The sequence below is a fragment of the Antennarius striatus genome, chromosome 11 (assembly GCF_040054535.1).
Source record: "Antennarius striatus isolate MH-2024 chromosome 11, ASM4005453v1, whole genome shotgun sequence".
NCBI classification, from domain to species: domain Eukaryota; kingdom Metazoa; phylum Chordata; class Actinopteri; order Lophiiformes; family Antennariidae; genus Antennarius; species Antennarius striatus.
The window spans coordinates 12,126,053-12,141,292 of NC_090786.1; the positions used below are offsets into that span (position 1 = coordinate 12,126,053).

Here is a 15,240-nt window from a genome sequence, read left to right on the forward strand (position 1 = left end):
CTCACTCCAGCAAGTGTGTATAACAAGACAAAGTGTGAGGAAAAGCACAGCAAGCGGGAATATCATTTCGCAAATATATAAGCGTATTAGAACCTAGGACAGAGAATCAATGTCCCACATGGATAAACTCAGTCATGGCAAATCAATTTTGATTCAAAGCACTTAATTTTCAAATTGGAATGACATTTTTTCAGAAACTAATCTTCTGTGATCTCACCATGTCACAGCACAAAATTGAGCACAATAAATCTAATCTGGGATAGCTTGGGCACCGATCGCAATCGCATAGAAGTGAAATTGCCTCTAACAATAAATATGTTCAGGAGAGTAGACAATATAATCAACAACAGTGTTATGGCATCCAGCATATTAGTAGAATTTGTAAAGCTTTTTGAATCCAGTATTCCCTGCAATGTAAAGACAGTGGACGTGTCAGGTGTAATATTCTGTTCTCTAGATCCTTTTGAGGAACATTCAATGAGGCGTCCGCTACATCACAGCACTGCTCAACCTGCCACCCTGACCCGTACCGGTCCCTGACTGACAGGATGGAGCACAGAAGCTATGAGTCATCCACACTAAGGAGGAAGGCTTTGTCTGTGAGTCCTCACTGCTAAATGTGTCTCACTTCATCTTCCACACACACGGCACACACTCACCAGCAGGCCAACCACAGGGAGGGTTAACAAAAATTGGGGTATTGGTACCAAATTTCACTTCTACATCACGTTATTATCACAAACACTCATTAATCCTATTAAGACCCATCATAATGTCAGAATTCATTATTAGGCCAGATTCTCAAACCAGGAAATCCCCAATTTATGAGCAATAATGTGCCCAAAACTCAGCTACTGTTGTGCCACAAAGACACATCGATGATTAAATGGCAGAGTGATGTCAAATATCAGAACAGCAGGAACAAAAAAAAGCACCAGCATTTTTCAGCCGACACAAAAACCACAAAAGATGCACAGAAGGTGAAAGAAGGAAAGTGAATGAAGGCTGCGAAAGAAAAGGAAAGCAGAATGTGAAGACAGGTTTGTTCTGAAAGTGTTTCAGGGGAAACAAATAACATGTTAGAAAGAGACGGATCGACTTTCTACATCCATACCTAACCGTCACGGCCAAAGCTTTTAAAGATTAAGACAAAGTGAACAAAGTGAAGACACTTAAAAATAGGTAATTTCTGTGGTTTTCTCAGCGAGGCGAGGAGATAGAGGGGGTGGAATGAAGACAAGGGTTTGAGAAACAGAGGAGGCCTTTGTATTTTTGGAATTTTATGTTTTTTTGCATGGATCATCAGATGACAGAGCGTAGATTTTCATCCCACGTGTACTGTGCTGCTCCTCTCCTTCTAAAGCACAAACAGAACCAGCCTGAGGAACTGGAGTGGGGTTGCTCGTATCAAGGCCCTGTGAAATTGACAGATCTGGTCAATTATTGGAAGGTTGAAGAGGATTTCATTTAAGAATGGGAGGGGATAGTTGAAGAAAAATCCATGCACCTCTTCATGGAGCCATATAGTAGCAGTGAAGTGATCAGTAAACAGTATGAACTGACTGGTCTGGGAATCATCAGCTGAGCAATTTAGGCTTGAAAGCTTCATAGAAGTGCCGAATCCATACTAAAAATTGATTGACCAATAGCAGCCAGCTTCTCATGGCTGGTGCTGGTAGGATAAGGAATAATACTCTACTTCTCAGATGTGTTATTTAAACTGTGATTAGATATGTAAAACAATTGAGAGATAAAATAATGAAAAACAATTACATAACTCATTACAATTATTCGTATGTAAACGAATCATCAGCAGAGATTTCATGATCATGACGTCCCCAATTGAGGATTTAAGATTCGCAATCACCAGACATTTTATTTGTTGAATCTACTGTATATTGTGTATTCCTCATAGAATTTGCTGAATTTTTGTCAAACACAACACATAAAATCCAGCATCTGCACATCCATATGTTTGACAGAATGATCAAACACCCGTTGGCCAATTTACAGTTAAATTTATCATATCTCTGTCAACATCTTATTCCAAGGACTTTCAGGATTGGGAAGGAAGTTAAAGTTTAATGTGCATTTCTTGAGCTGCCAAAACACACCCTGTTCAGCAGTAATTTTAGGTCGGCAGAGGCGCTATTCGGAGTATGACAACATTATAATGTGAGAAAACAGAACTGGAAAAATGCAAGCATCACAAGCTGGAGGGAAGACAATCTCTGCAACATGTCAGCCCTGCTAATGCATTTGGTTCTTCCTGTTCTCTGGTCTCTATCCTTCCATGATCAGTCGATATTTGTTCTCTCCACTCTCTGTCCTTCATTTGTACCATAGTTGTTCCTCATCCCAACATATTTAAGCTTCTATTTAGCAGAGTAATTTTTATCAGATATAAAAGGCATCCTTTGGAAACTTTGAAGTTTTGAAGTGTTCTCTCTACTTCATTTGTAGTTTTTTCACTACTGTATGCACGAGGACGACAGATGGTGGTGGTTCAAATGTTAAGCACATGCAAGCCATAAATAAAATTAAAAAAAAGGAAAGACAAGAACAAGCAAAGCAAGATGCAAGAACTTGACAAGGTGAAGTGACTTGACTGTAATGAAATCCATGTTTACATACAGATGTTAGCAATGCAGGCTCTTTAAATACTGATAGGAATCAGCTTTTATGAGGACGGAAATGCATTACATACGTAGAAGGCTACACACCATTTTTCTGGTGAGGAACACGGAGTGTAAACATATGTGAACCTTTAAGTTTTTTTTTAAGAGGTGACATTTCTGCTAAGTAAAGAGACGGACTCATCTCTTATCAGATTTCCAGCATTCCTTCATGTGTGTCTAACAAGAACTGGATAATCATTTACGTGCCGTTTGTCTGTGTAGAACAGAGTCCAGCCAACAAACAGAATGTTTAACAGGTGAGGTCAGCTTCCTGCCAGAGCTCACGCTGCGAGCCACCTGACAGATAGCTGGTGTGTGTGTGTGTGTGTGTGTGTGTGTGTGTGTGTGTGTGTGTGTGTGTGTGTGTGTGTGTGTTGTTACACAAGTTATTTGAAGCCAATAATCATCCTCCTGATCTCTGGCCCTCACCTTTCCTATTCTAAGCTCATGTTTCTCTCCCAGCCCACAGCTGACGTATAATCTGGATCAGAGAATGAACATAGACCACAGCTGATGGTACAAAACACAGGGCAGACACAAATAAGTGGAAATAACTTTCTGTTTAAAGGTGTTTAGTTTCATGTTGAGTATTGGCAGATGGATAATATAATATTAGGGCTCAAAAACACAGATTTCCACCAGAGCACCATTAGAAGACTAATGGTTGTGAACAGATCATGTACATTACTTATTCCTATCTGCCTCTGTATTTATTATTACTATTCTTATTAAAAATGAAATATTAATCACAAGGGAGTAAGTTGAGTTTTGTTCTATTGATTGGGATGCCCAGAGGGTATCCACAGTTCCCTCACAGCAAAAAGGTTCTGGATTGAATTTCTTTGTGTGAGGAGTTCATGTGTTCATGTGTTCTCCCTTCATTTTTATGACAGGTTATAGAAGGTTATAGATTTCCATCGCATTAATTTAATGTCTAATAAACAAATTGGGCGAAAGTTTACGTCTTTGAAAGATTAGTCCTACTTGTCTAGCTGCCACCTGTCGACACAAAAAAAACAAACCCCATTTGAATTAATCGAACTGCAGTGGATGGGGGACAATGAGAGGTGAGAAGAGCCCCCAGCGCTTGTCATAGTTGCTCACAGAGAAAATTCTGTTCCTCCACAGACAGATAAACAGCAGGGACGTGAAAAAGTGGTTTGAGAAAGAGAAACGCTTCTTGTAGCAGCTCAGTAATTGACCACACACACTCACTGTACATGTGACACGTTCAAGGACCACTGCTCATTGGAAAATAGAGTTTCCATGAAGGCCTTTGTGAAATTCAAAGCCTCTGCTCCACTCTTTATCCAACAGAGACACACTCCAATCTTCGGTGGAATTACACTGTCTACACCAACCTCTGCCCCTTCATTTTTTCCTTAAAACTACAAAGATTTAAGCTTAGGTGTAAAATCAATCAGAAATTTTAACAGCCTTTGTTAGGCATTTTCATACCACATCGATCGGATAACAAAAAACACCACTGGGACAAGAGAGAAAGGAATGAAATGAAATAAAGTCACATTTGTGTTCTAGACACACAAGGGGTTGAAGCAGGACAGCTGAGGAGGAGGCATTCGCAGTTGGTGTGTGTGTGTGTGTGTGTGTAGACTAAAAGCCTGCCGGGTTATTCTGAATAGAAAAATCCATTGCTAGCAGGGGAATTAAGGACAAACACTGCTGTGGTGTAAGACAGTTGTTCTGTTCGGTAGCAACACTACAGGATGAGATGTTCTCCACTACTTCACAGGCCTCTGGGGTTCACTGCCAGGCAATGGCAGAGGGGGGGGGGGGGAGTCTGGGCTCTACCAAGTCACAGGAAAGACGGGTGTGGATTGTACCATCCAGACAGGCACCCACCTGCAGCAGTCCCCTGATAACGAAAAGGGTGATGGCAGCCCAGTTTTCTCTGATAATGGTGATGGGCAGCAGTCCAAGTCGCTGTCCTCATCCATGTAGCAAAGGGGGGCCGGAGGAGAACCAGGTCCGGCCGCAGTCACTGCTGCTAGCCGGCCCGGGCCTTTTGATACCGGCTTAGGCTGCTCGTCTTCAAACACATCATCATCTCCCAGCAGTTCCTCGGGCGGAAACCCTGACTCACTGCCTTCCAAAGCACTAGAGGACTTAGTGATGTGGAGGTGAGAGGCGTAGCTGCCCAGCTCAGAGCATTGTAGGCTGGTGGAGGTAGAGGATGGAGGGAAAGGGAGGAGGAAATGCAGATAGTTGGTGCCGGACGAGGGATGAGGTTGGAAGTGGTTGTTGAAAGGAGGAGAAGGATGGGTTACTGTGGGGTTGGGTGGGAGAGAATCTGTTGAGGGGATCCCAAGCGTGTACTTGTAGTTGTTGGTGAAGGAATGGACGAGGGGTGGGTAGGTGCGTGCTGGGAAGGCTGGGTTCGAGTCCTGGGGTGAGGCTGGTGCAGCCAGCTTGCTGTCGACTGTTCTTGAATCTGAACCAGGTGGAGGAGCGGCGTCGGGCTTCAGCTCCAGCTCTCCCTCAGAACACGTACGATCTATAAAGTGCAGGCCTCGACAAAGATTGTCCACCCTCTGGCCCACGTCATTCAGAGACAAAGAAAACCTGAGCGAGCCGTTGGGTCGGACATTGGAGGAGGGGCGGATAAGGGAGAGCCAGTCCCGTTGTTTGGTATGCTTGCAGGTCGGTAGGGCGTCCGCGCAGAAGGTGGCGACTGAAATACCTCCTGAACTTTGACAGGTTTTACCGTTAGAGGTCAACAGGACCACTGCAGTCTGCTTCTGACTGTCCCGTTCCTGACTGCTGCCGTAAACGTAGTTATAATGAAAGAGGAGCGTGATTGATGACGGTGGTAAAGAATAGTAGGAAAAGGAACAAAAGAAGAGAAGTGGAAGAAAGATCATGCATTTGAAAACAAAAAGAACTCGATTCCCTACTCAGATTCTTCACCAGTGATGGAATGACTGACTGAACATGTCGTGAGGTTGAAAGGGTTTGTACCTGCAGATGTCCTGGCTGGAGGGGGACACTGACGTCCGTGAGAAACTGCACGGAGCGTTGACTGAAGTCGGACTTCCTGCCTGTTGGAAAAAAAACCCAACACATGCACGAATTACAACTACAGAATTGACAACTCCATCGCACAACAGGATAAAACAATATTTCTCATGCTGCAGTGCTGGAATCTGACAGTGTGATACTCATGATAATAAAAAGGAAAGCCTTGATTCTGGTCACACTTTAATCTATCAGATTACAGCGGGGCCAGGAAAAAAATTGGTCTCAGAGCATCTCAAATCATGCAAAATCCCAGGCTTCCACAGACTGACATGCAGAGATGGACTGGGAGGCAGAGAAGGACTATGAGGAATGAGACATTACAAGGAGCACAGCTGGAGGAAATGAAGCTGAGGACACGCTCAGCCTCAACGGTGAATACTAGGCTGACATCAAAACACCTTCAGTATCGACCGTCGCAGCTTTCATCGATATGTTTAGCGCTCAAATGCGATGGCGACTTACTGAAAACAAACTTTGATTTTGTAGGGCATGTCTGGTCTATTATAAACTCAGATATATTTATGAACACTATGTCATTAGTTCAGTGATGCATCAGTCACATTTATGGCTGAGATCTGGGAAAAGGATGTGACCTTGACCATGAAAATAAATAAAGCAAGTAAACTGAAGAGAACTGGATTATTCACTTTATTCTCAAGTAAAATAACAGAAGTCCTTGATCATTTGTCCCTGGGGTGCTTCAAACAGTCATGTTTGGTGGATGAGTCCTTGTGAATTGGCCAGAATTCTCGTTTCTGTTGCAAAAGTCAGTGATCTCCAAGTTATGGCTGCCATACCAGTCCTAATGTTTGTGTTCTGGCGACCAAGTGTGAATTTGGCTGCACCATAATGGTGAAAGCTGTCCCATGAGCTCTCTGGATCAGCTTCAGCAGGGAGCTCTCCTGCTCATCTCTGAGGTTTGTCACAAGCTCTTGTTTAGTTTCAGGATCAGAAAGTTTCTGTGCATCCAGTTTACTATTAATTAAAAGGAGATAGTTGTGTTTTGAATTAGAACACACACATGCAACATTCTGGTGGAAATGCTCTTCCTGCTCTTGTTGAATGTAGATAATAGTGGGTGCGTTTGCTCTGCAGAATGTCAGTTTTATTTTCTCCCCCTTCAGAGGTAGGTTGATCACTATTAGATGGTCATCAATACGTCTTTAACAGTTTGACAAGTGGGATGAAAATGGCAAATCCAACTCCTGCTTCTCTTGGCTCTTTCGGTGCCAAGAGAAAAGTGTTCCCAACTCCAGCCCCGGTAATGTCCCCTGTATCTGGTAGGCGTGTTTCACTAAGAGGCAATGTCAAAGCTCCACCGTTGTGACTCATAACTCACATCGCATTCTTCTTTGAAGACTTCCTGTCGGCTCGACCGCGCATCAAAATAAATACAGCAGGTCAAAGCTGTGGTGATCAATGAGAGATGTTTCAGTCCTAATCTGACATTCCTAGACATACATTCTTATGTTTTTGTCTATAAATACATTCAGATTTTCTTGGGGGGGGAGAGGGGTGGGGGGTAAAACCTCTATGATTGATTGCTCATTTATCTTGTTTTTTCTCTTCAGTGATGTTTTAAACATGACCAAAAATGACATTCTCACACTCCTCAGGTCTCCAAAGAAAATAGGAACCTTGAAGATAAACAGAATGCAGTTTTGACATTTTGACAGCAGAACACTGATAAAAACAAAAACAGTACGATTTACCGCCAGGGGAGCTGACTGAATGATGAATTTAATTATGAATTACATGCAGAATAATTAGGTCACTAAAGGGTATTCAGCGAGATAATATATTGATCATACAGGCATGAGAGCTGTATCTACTGTTAATTCTGATGTAAATCGTACAAGGAAGTGTATTTCCTAAAGTGTCCAAGTACTCTTTTCACATCGTCTCCATAGTGACCAGAATCCCAGCAGATAGACTTGGTGAAGAGGGACAGTTAGACAGAATTAGATGGTATTTGGTTTGCTAATGTAAAGACATGGGGGCCCTGGTAATTTCAATAGGAAACTAATTACCTATTGATCAGTGTCTAACTAAGGGGGGATGTATTGCTCACAGCCGGACACAGATCGATCAAAAATTCAATGGTTAGCTATGCCTTTTGCCCTCTTTCCTTGCCTGTACATATACAGTACTGTGTCGTACTGTATGTCTGGTTATTGTTTTTAATAATTTTTAGTTGGATATCCAAGAAGACAGCATTTTGTCTCGATAAAATATTTCAGCAATTTGAAAAAGTTAACGTATTAAAGGCTTCAGCAGGAGTCTGACGTAAATCCTCTTGCTTTGGTCAGGAATGTTTTTCATCAGCTTCCAAAAAGAAATAAAGCCCAGTTGGACCCTATTATTGCTTCTTTAATTTTAGCTGTGGGAGTACAATGTTCTCGTGCCATCTTGCCTCCGTTAATCATTCATGTTGACACCTTTTGTAAGTTGGTGAAAAGATGTCCAGCTCAGTCTCTGAGGACAGGCAAACAACAGACTGATGATGACACAGAGGAGATAATAATGATTAACTTTGTCATGGCCTGGATGCCCACCCAGACTTCTGTTAAGCGTCTGCTCTCTGATAACTGCTCTCTGGTGACAAAAGCTCCGATGAGCAAACAACTGATGATATTTAAAAATCTGCTGCTGTAAACGGTGTCAGGTGGCCTTGGCTCTGTTTTAAAAAAAGTAATCTTTAAATGGAGGAAGAATTGATCTGATAAGTTCCAGTGCAATAGATAAATTTACCTCAAGCCCACATCATAAACTATTAGTGAATACTTCTTCATTGTGCTTAATCGAAATATTTTAATATAGCCACTTATTTAACCTTTCCCCCCAAGTCGCTCAATACTTTATCCATGCATTATTTATCCACTGATCACAGGTCCTCTGGTCTCCATTCATACCTGAGACAGCTACAGCTCTAGACTGAAAACCAACATAGAAGAAATGCATCAAAATTCAGATTCAAAACAGTAAAAACAAAAATAATGCCAAGATATCTGCTTATTTTCTCCAATACTTTTCAGCTACACACGCTGACAAACCGGATATTTTCAATATTCTATTTGACATTCACTTTTCCACATCTATTTCACTATTCTCACATATCCATGAGAATAATAAGCATCATTTAAGTAAAACCTGTTATTTAAATATCTGACACCAAACAATAGAGCAATAAAAACAGAATTTTCTACCAAAGTCATTTTGTAATAAGAGCATTTTGGCTTCTCCACAGACCAGAGCAGGCTTCAGAACAAATAAAAATACACTATTCTGCCAGCTATTCAATAGATAACCAAACAAAGCAGATGCGTTCAAAGCAAAATCAACAGTTAACTTCATTTTCTTCAGGACTGGGTCTTGGCCTTGCACTTGGCGTTACAATCAGAGGTCCAATGCCAACAGTTTGGTGTAAATCTGGAGGAGCATTGGAGCCTGAAATCCTGCAAATCTGTGGCAGGCTGAACTTTAAAGCGCCACCAGATGATTGGCCGAATATCAACAGCTGATCCCAGAGAGATTGGTTTGTGCTTTGTATCTTCATGAGGACTGTAATTGTTTAATACCCTCCTAGACACAGTAGGAGGTCTGAAGCTAAAGAGACTAAAGACTAACAGCTAAGCCTCCTGATCTTACAGAGTGAAAAAAAGTGAAAATCAACTCCTGTCAAATCACTTAAAATCAATCGCTTACATGCTGCTTTATATTTTGCACTGACAAAAACTGATGATATGTACTTCACTTTCTTTCATGGTTCTCGAGGTAATTTCAGTCTAATTTGCTCAATGACTCCAGAATAAAGGAATAAATGAAGAATCAGATATGAACAGAATGATGATGAGTTTTTGGCTCTGGTTTCATACATCCACATATATCTAAAATGGTCACACTTATCTGCTGTCATGGAGCTAGTAAGTGCTTAGCATTATCTATCCCTGGCTGAATGTTGTATTTGTATTTTCTATTTGTAGACCTAAACAATATGTGTTTTATGCCAGGAGTAGAGCTGCTGTTTCATTTAACACCAAGAGTTAAACAACTGTCCAGGTGACACAGTCAGAAGCTAAAAACCAAAAAAGGATCGTAACCTTACTGCCTGCTTATCAGTACAAAACTGATCATATTAAAAAAAATATCACTGTACTGTCATTCTACGCTGGAGACATTGTGAAATATTCCCCTCCTGCTGAGATCTGGTTATTTATGCAGATATCTTTAAGTAGGTCAGCAATTGGATAGGAGCACATTCATTTTTTATTAGATCCGACATGAGCTGATGCGATTCAGATGTGCCTTGCGAAGCAATGCGGGGTTTTGTTGTGTCGTCCTTAATCAAGTCTGGCTGGAGCTCATGTGGAAATAAATGAAGACAATCATATGTTAGTAAAAACTGTCCAGTCAGCATCAGTTTTGGACGGACAAAACAGGCGTGTGTATCTTTCAGCATAAAAGGAAGCATCTGAGTGGTGCAAAATGACTGACCTGATAATTCTGACTAAACTGGAGAAACTCAAATCAAGGAGCTTCCAGGAAAATTGAGTAATTGAAACTAAAAGACAGTCTGACAAATATATATCAGTATTTTGGAGAGGATACTGCAGGTCCTGGCAGACTTACATTCCCAGTCAACAATTAATACAGATTTAAAGGCTTCCAGTAAGTATTATTTCCCTTTAGGAAGTAGCAGGAAGCGCCAGATGGCCAGCAGGCTGCAGATTATTAATTAAAACTGTCAAACGTAAGAGCTCTGTTCATTCTTTGAATTACTTCCTCTATAAAATGCACCGATCAGAAGAATGCTGGTGTATAACTGTAGGACATTCAATGACAATTCATTGGTTTAGAGATCAATCGCTCCCAAATTAAATTCTACCCTTATTTTAGCTGTGTGCAAGTGCAAAAATGCAAACTAGTATTTCTCATTTCGAGCCCTAAATGATTAGAATGTCTGTAACCAATCTGCAGGATCCTTATCTAAACTTCTATTTTAATTGTTTTCAGCTATTTTAAACCCCTTCAAACTATTAAACCTAACTATCCCCCTTCTGCAGCTCCTCTGCTCTCTCCACAGACACTAAATAACACCTTATTGGAAACCGTGAAAGAATGAGTCTGACATATTTGATCCCTATTTGCTGACAAAGTTTGACACAACTCTCACAGCTGTCTGGTAAATATAAAGCTGCAGAACTGAAGAACACTCCACAGGTCTTTTTATTTATTTATTTTATTTACAGTAGAGAGACAAGAAGATAAAGAATTCCTGCACTCTTTCTGAGCATGAAGCTATAGCTGGCTACTTGGCATTAAATCAAGAGGGAAATGTTTGGCCTGCCTCCGTTTTAAGGAAACACAAAGCTCGCCTCTAAAGCTCACAAAATAAAAAGCTCTTATTCAAATGTAAATGAACATAGCTCATGTTATATCTTTATGAACCTGTACAAAAAATAAAACATTATAAATAAGACATTATGTATGTGTGCTTTACTGGTAAAAGCAGCTTCAAACGGAGCCAGCGTTGCTTCCTCATTTCTAGTCTCAATTGGAAACCTAAAAAAGCTGGCTGCTAACGGGTGCTTACTCTTTAGGTTAATAAATCATCAGACTGATTAAAATGTTTTGTTGAAATAACTATTTGATGTTTTTTTTCCTAAACATTTAAAATTTTGAAGTGACGCAGTTTGTTACACATGGTGGCTGTACTCGTATTTCTTACTGAGATAAATAGTGTTATAATATAAAGCTGTGCCGTTTGAACATCCGTCACAAAATGGAAATGGATTCAAGATAACATTTTACGGTCATAGTAAATCAGAAATTATTATTTTATATTTATATTTTATTATTACATCATTCATTCATTCATATTACAATACTATAAATTTATATTTTATACTTATATAAGTAGTTAGAGGTCTATCTTATGCTGATAGTGTTAACATTTTATATCTCAGATAGATAGATAGACATTGTGAAATGATTGTCGTACTTGGTATTCAGGTGTATTAACTGTAATCTTTCATACGTTTCAGGAGTAACAGCGGTCTTGAGTGTTTAACTTTACTGCTGGAGCAGTCCCCTGTTGGTTAGGTGACCCTGACATCTATTAGCACAAGTAGAGGGTTTATCCCATAAGAAGCTCAGGAGAGCAGGGATTGAAGCCTTTCGATGCAGGCTCTGACTGAGGGAGCAGTGAGAGGACAGGGAGAAAATGGAGAAGGACCCAGAAAGGAGGTCTTAATGGCCTGTCTGACTGAGCTAAGGAGCCGAGGTGTAAATACGTCTTCTCTCTGGTCGTTGATCAGAAGCAGCTCCGGTTGGGTAGCTGTGATGCAACACCAGCAGGTTATGTATCAGATGATTCCCTCCACTGTGAACATCGATCCTGTCAATCTCTGCCATCCTCCACAGCTCGCCTCACCGCCGCCATCCTGCCTTTTATGTTCTCTCACTTTTCTTTTCGTGGTAGAGGAAGGCCATACATCATTTATTCAAATGTTTCCATTTGTGTGCGCTTAGCTCACCTTAGAAATATTGCTGGACCTGCTTGCAGAATGACCCAGAGGCTTTTCATTCTGCAAAGAAGGAGAAGAAAGACAGCTGCAGTGAGCCCCAAGTATATACAGGAACATACAGAAAATCAATGCTGTCTCCTCTTTGGAGGCATTCTGCACAGTCAGTCACTTTTACACCACCATGGCACAGTGTCTAGTTGTCAGACTTTTACCAAACTGAAACAGATCACACATTTACATTATAATTGCAAACGTAAGATACACAAGATTAAAAATGCACCGAAGCCTAAAGCATCTAAAGAGGTGATGTGAGATAAATAAACAGTAGCGATTCTAAAATGCTAAATATTTGCATTTACAGTGGTAACCAGGCAGCAACAGGTAAAAACAGTAAAAAGTTTTGATTCATAGTGATATCTTCCATAAATTATAAGATCACATCATATTAAATTATCATAAAAATGCAAAAGTTTTAAAGCACAACAGAGAGCAGCATCTCTCTGAGAATCCTCTGACTCCTCCATAACCAATGTTCTTTTTTATTTGTCAGTTTAATTATACTGCTGGATATTGAATACGCTGCAATATAGTAGTTAACTGAATTCTTGTAGCATTTACAAGAGTGGAAAAAAATTATAGATGCAAGTTGAAACTAATATGAGAATGGAACGGAAGCTCAAAACTATGCAATATCAGAAGCGGGGACACGTATTAATCACATAGTTGGGCTTCTGGGATATCTGGGACATACCTGAGTGTAGAGATACTAAATACTAAAGGGTCAAAGAGCCGTGCTACCATTCTAACTAAATAATCTAACAAATAAGTCAGATACTTTACTTAATGTTAAACTTTAAGTTAATCATTAAATAATATCAACTATCAATTATAATATTGATGTTAAATGATATTAACTGAATAGTTTAATATTTCATAAAACAGGACAAACACTTGACATCAGTACATTACAACAATCATGACTATGGCGTTGACAGCTGATAGCAATCTCTTGAATGTAGGTGTTACTAATAAATGCACAAGTGACAAAACCAGTTTTTAAAAAAAGCTGTCGTTTTGTGTTTCTGAGTGGAACAACTTTTGTGTTTCATCCTTTCATCCAGATCCACTGTAAATTTGACATAATTCTTCCTGTCATATGGCCAACTCCAGGTTTCACCAAAATCCCACTTGCAGTTTTTTTTGTGTAATCCATGAACTCAAACCCGCTACCAGCGTGAAAAACCAACAAACACATGCCAGTGAAAACAAAACCTCCTTTGCGGAGTTAGAAATTAAACTTTTAACAGTTTTTTATGGTTTATATGCAGCAGCTGAGATGAAGGGATCTTGTTATAAGCTACAGCAGCAATAGGGAGTATTGATCCACACTTTATCTCACACCGAGCGAACAGCAATGAAACAAAGCTATATCTCTGAGCAGCGCAGGGACCTGAGAGTCCCTTGAGTCCCTAAAATCAACTTCTATCACAAGATGGGAGGAGGACCAGATGGATGACAAACACAACCACTCAAACACCAAAACACCAAACACCAAATCCAATGGTGTCAAAATATGTTTATCATTACACATGGAGTAAAACAGGCCAACGCTCATCAGTGTGTTCTGGCCCTAATGATCCACTAGTCTCACAGCGTTCTTACATCAGGGATTAATAAACAGCATTTGAGATGTCCTGCTGCATTGGAATATTAAAGTCTTGCCTGGTTGCTTAATGAGTAATCAATCATAGTTACATAATGCTGACTTCACACCAGGCCTCAGTAGAAACCGATCTTTGCACAAGAAGATCTGCTGTATGAGTATTTTGAACATCTACAGACATTACAGCAAACAAAAATGTATGATCGGATTAAACTGTTCTATTATCACTAACCAACAGCCAACAGCATTATTATTTAAAAAAAAAATCCCACAAAGCCCCTGGTTGTCTGACGTATGTAAAATTACAATCACAATCATTAAGATAGAATGTCTATCATCATCTTTATGTTCAACAGTTTGACTGGAGGATGGTTCTAGTTCGAATAATTTATACCAAGAGGGAAACAAACATCAGTGTGTTTCATCCCTGAAGGGTTTACCTGTATGTTGCTACATGACATTAATAAAGGCAAACACGCACACACACACACACACACACACACACACACACACACACACACACACACACACACACACACACACACACACCTTATCACTGGGATATTCTTTAATTACTGTAGCACTTCGCTAGTTGCCATGGTGATAGAGTACAACTGTACCTTCCAAGTCTTTTCATCTTTCTCTGTTTCCCCTCCTGCTTACTTCCCTTCTGTCTCATTAAAAGCTCAAAGACATTTAAAATGCATTGTGTTCCTGAGATCCAACTCTGGAGCCGTCACTTCAGCACTGATGTTCACATCTGCACCCAAAAATACTAATTGTTTTCACACCAATTGACACACCCTCATCTGTTGTTACTGGAAGAAAAGGTCTATAGTTTCGTGGAAAATCAGCCGTATAGATAACAGCTACAACCATAAGTGGAGTCAAGAGCTCTGTCTCTTGGAGTACCAGTGAAATAAATGTAACTCACCTCCAACTCCATGACATTACCTCCTTAATGTCTTATGATACTATACAGTGTTAGAAAACACTAAACAGTGCTCTCAGTGGGCTTCAATTTGTGCAGAAAATCAACTGTCAGATTGTTGAGGAAGATAAAAATTCAGTGTTATAAAGCCGATGACATCTGGGAATAACAAGGCACCGCAAAAAGAATATAACACATTAATGATCTGTGCCCTTAATCCTTCCTTCTTGGCCAAAGACAGAGTAAGAAGCAGATATGCCCAGACTGAGGGTTTCTGAGAAATAACAAGGCCACAAATGAACCAGTGTCTTCTATATGGAGTGCAGTGATTACAGCTGAGTGGCTGTAGATGAGAACGAAAACAGATCCAACAATATTTCCACGCAGGTCTTTGAAAATCCC

General features: G+C 40.3%; 2 protein-coding genes across 7 annotated transcripts in view; both read right to left on the reverse strand.

Moving 5' to 3' along the window:
• Nucleotides 1-15,240, reverse strand: part of LOC137603453 (E3 ubiquitin-protein ligase MARCHF8-like) — a 73,712-nt gene that overhangs the window by 7,612 nt on the left and 50,860 nt on the right. For all 6 annotated transcript variants that reach the window (XM_068326930.1, XM_068326929.1, XM_068326928.1 and 3 more), the window contains 2 exons: nucleotides 12,254-12,304; nucleotides 5,658-5,737 (listed from right to left, as the gene is read on the reverse strand). In XM_068326930.1, the coding sequence (XP_068183031.1) occupies nucleotides 5,658-5,737; nucleotides 12,254-12,304 (131 nt within the window). The remainder of the gene's footprint in view (nucleotides 1-5,657; nucleotides 5,738-12,253; nucleotides 12,305-15,240) is intronic.
• LOC137604017 (uncharacterized) lies at nucleotides 4,487-5,560 on the reverse strand. Its single transcript, XM_068327931.1, has one exon. The coding sequence runs from the start codon at nucleotides 5,558-5,560 to the stop codon at nucleotides 4,487-4,489; it is 1,074 nt and encodes a 357-aa protein (XP_068184032.1).

What these genes read in the sequence shown, in the direction of transcription:
- LOC137604017 (XM_068327931.1), bottom strand. Translation starts at nt 5,560, where the DNA reads ATGATCTTTCTTCCACTTCTCTTCTTTTGTTCCTTTTCCTACTATTCT.